The 7,500-nt window shown below is 40.3% G+C and overlaps 1 protein-coding gene across 1 annotated transcript in view; it reads right to left on the bottom strand.

Annotated features, from left to right (window-relative positions):
• The window catches only part of LOC143290577 (uncharacterized), a 12,687-nt gene extending 9,706 nt beyond the window's left edge, over positions 1-2,981 (bottom strand). The window contains exon 1 of the mRNA XM_076600152.1: positions 2,857-2,981. Within this exon, the coding sequence (XP_076456267.1) occupies positions 2,857-2,981 (125 nt within the window). The remainder of the gene's footprint in view (positions 1-2,856) is intronic.
• Positions 2,982-7,500: the final 4,519 nt, after the last annotated feature.

Consider the following 7,500-nt stretch of genomic DNA (forward strand, 5'->3'; position numbering starts at 1 on the left):
CAGAAACACCAACGTAAACCTCTCATTTTAAAGCTCGAGGAAAACAAGAACTCGATTGAACAAGTTTGTGAGCACCGCGTTCTTGGGGTAATTATTAATAAAGAACTGAACTGGCAAGCTCATATCAACCATGTATGCAAACAATTAGCACGTAATTTGTTCTTACTCAATAAACTTAGATATTACGTCGATACTCAAACCAGAAAATTATCCTTCGGGGCACACTGTCTCTCTCGTGTCAATTATGCATCTGCAGTCTGGAGCAATGCCAGTCACAACCAGCTAAAAAAAAAAGTTAACTCATTGCATAGACGAGCAGCTAAACTTATTTTACCAGACCTCTCCCTATCAACAGATGAAAAATCAACAAAACTGGAAATATTACCATTATACAAGCAATTCGACTACAATAAAGTGGTCCTCATGTTCAAAGTACACAAAAACATGTCACCACCATACCTCAGTGACCTTGTTCAACGGGCATCAGAGCGTTACGATTCAGATAATTATATTCTGCCTCGTGTGCGCATCGATTTGTACAAATCTAGCTTTGCATTTTTTGGATCATCTGTTTGGAACTTTCTTCCTTCGTTCATTAATACGTGCGATTCATTACGTTCCTTCAAATCAAACATACGAGAACTTCTGCTTCACAAACAACAGGCCCACAAAGCTCTTTTTTTTTTCTTTTTCTTTTTTTTACCAGCTAAAAAAGACAAAAAAATCATGCTTTTTTGTTAAGTTTGTATCTATACCTTTACATGCAGTGAATTTATTTTATTTCTACCTTTGTGCTTTAATGTTTTTACTTGTTCGCCTGTAAATCGGATGTTATGACCTGTAACATCTGCATCAGCAAATTAATCACTTTTGTATATGTACAGTGTTAAAGTTGTGTTTCTCTGTTCTCTTTATGTCCGCTATATGTTTCTCACATCGGTCATATCTCTGTGTGTGCATAAGTATATATATATATATATATATATATATATATATATATATATATATATATATGTGTGTGTGTGCGTGTGTGTGTGTGTTGGGTGGAGAGAGTGTGTGCATGTGTATGGATATGAATGTATGAATGCGTTCGTTTTTATTACTTTTTACGATGTTAATGATAATGATAATGATCATTCTTCGTTGTAGTAGCAGTAGATGTAGCAGTGTTAACAAAATTATTATTTTTGTGTCGTTATCGTTAATGTTGTTATTGTTATTGTTGTCACAAGGACAGATTGGAAGACTGGGCGATGCCTAAAATCTTTATCCTTGAGTAATAAAGTTTTTGAATCTTGAATCTCTTGAATCTCTCGTCGTGCATATATCTAGATCCAAAGTGTGATTGAGGCCATGGCAACGTCTCCATTACCGCGGACTTTCAAGAATTTTTAAATCCCCGAGATATAGCAAATAACATGATTTAAACAGCATTATCGCTTCGAATACCGCAATCGATTTATCACGCTTAAAAAAAAAAAAAAAAAAAAAAAAGCATGTTGATTTTTTAACATCAGTGATAGATCCACAATAGTGCAGTGACTAAGACATTTTTTCCCCCACCCGAACATGCAGGGTTCGAATCTGCGCTCAGGCCTTTTTTTGTGTGTGTTTTTTTTTTTTTTTAACCGGAAGTTTTATAATAACAAATTCAGAACATATTTTAATGATTGAATTTATCTATTCTTTTTTTTTTTTTTCTTTTTTTTTAAATGTGTGTCACAAGTGAGTCTTGAAGGCCTTGCCTCTATTTTTTTCCCAAAGCTTCTTGATATTTGATACAGGACCCAATTTAACGATTAAAATTTTTTTTTCTTGTTTTCTTTCATGATTCCTTTACTGGATACAGCGCGTCACAAGTGGGTCTTCAAGGCCTTGCCTCTCTTGTTTTGTTTTGCTGTCTGTCCTTATGTTTCAGCTGTAAACTAATCACAGAAAGAAAATTGAAAAGAGAGAAATGCAGAGTATACACACGCAGCGTGCACTCGTGTCAAAAACAAACAACAGCGAACAATTGGTGAACCTTTGTAGCTAAAAGCAAGGGATTTCCCTATGAATGACCTCCTACCCCAACCCAACACCCCCACCCATCCCCCACCTCACACACACACCCTCGCTCCCTCATTTCCACTATACCCCACCCCCCACCCCATGTATCCACTCTCCACCGCCCAACCCACCAACACCCCTATTTGTCCTTTGACCTCAGTGATGGTCCTGGTGTTTATCACAAGTGTGGGATAGTGTGGAGAGGTCGTTATGGACATTATGGACATTACCAACAGCACGTGATGAACCGACGGGAGACAGCCTTGACCTCTGTCGAGCTGGGTCGGCTTCGGTTATTTTGAATTGCTCCCTTCTCCCTTCCGTCAGTGATGACAGTGTCACTGGCAAGGTACATCATTTCATTAACATCGTCGTCGTCGTCATCCTCCTCCTCCTCACCATCCTCCTCAACGTCGTCGTCATCATCATCATCATCATTGTCGTTGTCGTCGTCGTCGTCGTCGTCGTAGTCATCATCATCGTCGTCATCATCTCCATCATCATCATCAACACTCACAATACCAATATCAAATACAACAGCACCGCCACCACTACCACCACCCGCACTACTACTACTACTACTACTGCTGCTGCTGCTGCTGCTATTACTGCTGCTGCAGGTGATGCTGCTGCTGCTAGTAATACAACTACTACTGCTGCTGCTAGAACTACTGCTGCTGCTGGTGATGCTGCTGCTACAACTACAACTATTAATAATAATGCTAGAACTGCTACTGCTGTTGCTGCTACAACTACAAGTACTACTACTAATGCTAGAACTACTGCTGCTGCTGCTGTTGCTCTTACCGCCGGCACTGCCGCTGTTGGTGAGGAGGAGCAGAAGGAGGAAGACGACTGTCGTGGAACTGAATGAGCCGCGGCGATATCAGTGCATATCTGTAGTTCTGGGAAGAGGTGTGTTGTCCATCCATTTCGACGGGCGCAATAGCCGAGTGGTTAAAGCGTTGGACTGTCAATCTGAGGGTCCCGGGTTCGAATCTCGGTGACGGCGCCTGGTGGGTTGAAGGGTGGAGAATTTCCTGATCTCCCAGGCCAACATATGTGCAGACCTGCTAGTGCCTGAACCCCCTTCGTGTGTATTTGCAAGCAGTAGATCAAATACGCACGTTAAAGATCCTGTAATCCGTGTCAGCGTTCGGTGGGTTATGGAAACAAGAACATACCCAGCATGCACACCCCCGAAAACGGAGTATGGCTGCCTACATGGCGGGGTAAAAACGGTCATACATGTAAAAGCCCACTCGTGTGCATACGAGTGAACGTGGGAGTTGCAGCCCACGAACGCAGAAGAAGAAGAAGAAGAAGTCCATCCATTTCACGCTCAGTGCAGTGGTGTGTATGAAGCCAGTAATGAGGATGAACTGATGAACCACGCGTGCTGCCGGCCACAGAAACAGAGCAGCACAGCTCTGCCAGTCTTGGGCTGGCTGATGTTTGTATTCATGCTTTAACTCACTCAGTACGGCCAGTCCTTTCTTCTCCTTCTCTCGGATGTCCAGTGGGTGTCTGAATGACCCAACCTTTAGCTTTCGTCGTCAGAATTGTGGTATTCTTTGTCAACATTCGCCTCTTCAGTATAAGAGCCTTCCGCTTGCCATATTTTGATGATGGTAATTGGGGTGAAACGCTGTTAACGTCGTCTCTTTCGCTGTTCGTATGGAGAGAGTTAAAGTATTCATCTGTTTGTTCATTTTGTGATTAATTGTTTTGTTTCATTTCATGTTGATGTTTGACACAAACCTAGAGTTAGGCTCTCAAAGTTCACACACACATGTGGTGTAGCGTATATGGAACAGTCCGCATATTTTGACACTTCTTTGAAACCGAAACCGATCAGTATCATAAAAAAAATGTCTCTACGAAACTACACCCTGCGAAGACGCAATGTTACTAGGAGTGGGGTCGGGGTGAGGGATGGGGTGTGAGGGTAGGGGTGGGGGGGGGGGGGGGGGGGGGGGGCACTCTACATGTGTCTGAATACACAGGCTCAAAAGATGACACAAAATCAAGACTTAAATCATGTCATAAAATACGTTACTACAGCTGCTGCATAGCTGTGCACAGGGAAGGCAAACAATACCTGGATAAGCTGACTGATCTCCGGTTGTCGATGCTGTGCTTTTGCCACGCCATTTTCGTGCCAAATACTACCCCTGTGTAGAAATGTTTTTGTGCCAAATACGACTTCTGTCCAGCACATTTTCACATCAAATCAATCTTTTTTTCGTACCAACTGGGACTTCTGTCCAGCACTATTTTCGCGCCAAATACGGCTTCTTTCCAGCACAATTTTCACTCCAAATCAGTACTATTATTGTGGCAAATACGACTTCTGTTGAGCACTTTTTTGTTCGTGCCAAATCAATACTACGTATCAAATACGATTCTGTCCAGCACTATTTTCATGCCAAATTCGACTTCTATCCTGCACTATTTTTGTTCCTGATTATAATTCTATCCAGCACTATTTTATTCCAAAAGCGTTGTATATTTTTCATGTTGTATATTTTTCATGGGGAAATTGGTAGAGTGGGGAGAGAGAGCAGAGTTTTGGAGGTGGAGGGGTTGTGGGGGGTGGTGAGAGAATCAGTGAACGGGAGGCCCATCGCCTGTTCATGTAAGGGAGACTATCGAAATAATACTACCTCTGCTCTTACCACAGACTGAGTTTCCTCCCTTAAACACACACACACACACACACACACACACACACACACACACTCTCTCTCTCTCTCTCTCTCTCTCTCTCTCTTCCTTTCTCTCCACTTCTCTCTTTCTCTTTTATTTTCTGTGTCACTCTCTGTCGGCCTATCTGTCTCTTTCTTTCTTTTTTCTGTCTCTCCTCCTCCTTTCACCCCTGTCATCCCTTCTGACTATAATAATTGATGGTTAAATTTTCACTCCATCAGTGCCTTGTGAGCACAGTTCATCTTGATCTACATTATTTTTGGTCTTTTCTATCAGGTGCCTGCATGGCTCAGTAGGTTAATCACCGTTCTCTCAATAAGAAGGTTATGAGTTCGAGTCTCCGAGTACACCCATAATGTGAAGAGTAGGAATATAGGATAAACTGAAATCAACCAAAAGCAAACCAAAAAAGAAACAAAACCAAAACAAACAAACAAACAAAAACCCCATAGCAATAGGAGTAAAACAACAACAACAACAACAAAACATGACAAAAAGAAAATGGTAGAAAGAAGTGAGAAACCAAACTGGAAAAAGAAGTGAAAATTAGCTTTTTTCTTTTTTTTTCTTTCTAGATCTAGTCATTAGCCCCATCCACATGTAATATGTGGCTCCTGTTCAAATGTGTCAGTGTGTGTGTGTGTGTGTGTGTGTGTGTACAAGTTTTTGTATTGATTGTGTGTGTGTGTGCGTGTGTGTGTGTTCCTGTATGTGTGTTTGTGTGAATGGTTAACATATTTGTGTTTGCTTTACATGTATATATGTGTGTGTGTGTGTACATACATGTGTACGTCGTGTGTGTATGTAAGTGCGAGTGACAGAGAGGTGTGTTGCAGTCTGCATTACCGAAGGTAGAGAGAGGGTCACAGGAAACAATCAATTGTGTAAACAAAGGTGAGTATGTTTTATAACCCAGTGTTCGGTTGTCTGTGTGTGTGTGTGTGTGTGTTCTTTGTGACCCCGGTACACTTAGTAATAGAGACATATTCTGTTCTATTCTAATGTGTGCAATGGCTTGTGCTCCAGTCAGATTAGACCCATAGCTGCTCTCTATCTGTGCATTTGTATGTGTGAATGTGTGTGTGTATGTGTGTGTGTGCGTTCCTGTATGTGTGTTTGTGTGAATGGTTAACACATTTGTGTGTGTGTTTTACATGTATATGTTTGTGCATGTTTGTGTGAACATGCATGTGTACATGTGTGATCGTGTATGTATGTAAGTGTGAGTGAGAGAGAGGTGTGTTGCAGTCTGCATTACCGAAGGTAGAGAGCCACAGGAAACAATGATTGTTATTTTTTACTCCTTTGTGTAAACAAAGTGAGTCTATGTTTTAACCCAGTGTTCGGTTGTCTGTGTGTGTGTCTGTGGTAAACTTTAACATTGCCATTTTTACTGCAGATACTTTGTCAGTTGACACCAAATTTGGCATAAAAATAGGAAAAATTCAGTTCTTTCCAGTCATCTTGTTTAAAACAATATCACACCTCTGTGATGGGCACAAACAAATAAAAAGGAAGCCAAATTATATGCAAAATGAATTTACTGTTATATATATATATATTTTTTTTTTCAATTCTCTAAATTTGGCACTTTGATCTGATATTCGACACAGCATCAAGAGCAGTCATTTTTATCATTTTTTGTTCAAACAGGAACTTCTTTTGCTAAGCATGGAAGTTATATTTCTGGTGCATGTCTTTGGTGCAAATAGTAGAAAATGGAGATTAATCTGTAATTAATGCTAGGGGGGTTAATTTGCTTTAAACTGATCTTTCTCATCTTGAACATTACAGTTTGAAATTATACTCAATACATTAAAAGCTTGTGTGTTTTACTCTCAGTGTACAGGGTTTTCACTATGTTCATTCGCCCAAGTGGTCTTTTTCAGAAAATACTAAAATCAATACTACGAGTGGACTTTATAGATCTATTGGCTGAGCCCTGAAGATCATTGGTAAAAATCAATTGCATACACATATTAATACATATTCAAAGCGCGTGCTCATATTCCTCCCCAACGTGAAGGACGCCAGTTTGTTTCAAGTTGTTGACCTGCCCGTTCAATCCTATATTCAATCGACAATACATGATAACATGTGATGGAAAGTTGGAGAAGGAGACCGTCAAATATTTATTCAGAGACTGGATTATGCCCCAAATTGCCATAAAAATATCAACAAAATCAGTCGGAATTCACAGTTAGAAATAATAAACCATGAGAGTTAATACCCTTGATGAAACGTAAAAATTTTCCAGTCTTGACTTTTCAAAATTAAGTCCTTTTCACTTCATACGACGTTTAGAAGTGCTTGTACTTGGCTCTACAAGTTATTAGTTTAACAAAATACTCAATTTTCATATCAACTTTAAAACTATAAAACTAGAATGAACATAAAAGAGAAATTGAATCGACCGTGTCGTACATTCCCGGCGGGTGTAACTAAACTTGTACATCTATCTAGATCCAGAGAAAACGGCTAAATGTTGCAGTGTGATTGCGGTGATAGCCACGTCTCCTTTACCGCGGACTTAAAAAGAATTTTTAATTGCCCGTAAAGATTTTTTGAATGCCCAAGATACACCAGAATAATATGATTTAAACAGCGTTCTCACTGCGAATACCGCAATCGATTTATCGCCCTTAAAAAAGCATGTTTAAATGTTAAATTTTTGAACGTCAGTTAAGGAGCCACGATAGTGTATTGAGTAAGACAGTTTCTTCTCACCCGAACACGCGGGGT

This window comes from Babylonia areolata, chromosome 1 (assembly GCF_041734735.1).
Source record: "Babylonia areolata isolate BAREFJ2019XMU chromosome 1, ASM4173473v1, whole genome shotgun sequence".
Taxonomy (NCBI): domain Eukaryota; kingdom Metazoa; phylum Mollusca; class Gastropoda; order Neogastropoda; family Buccinidae; genus Babylonia; species Babylonia areolata.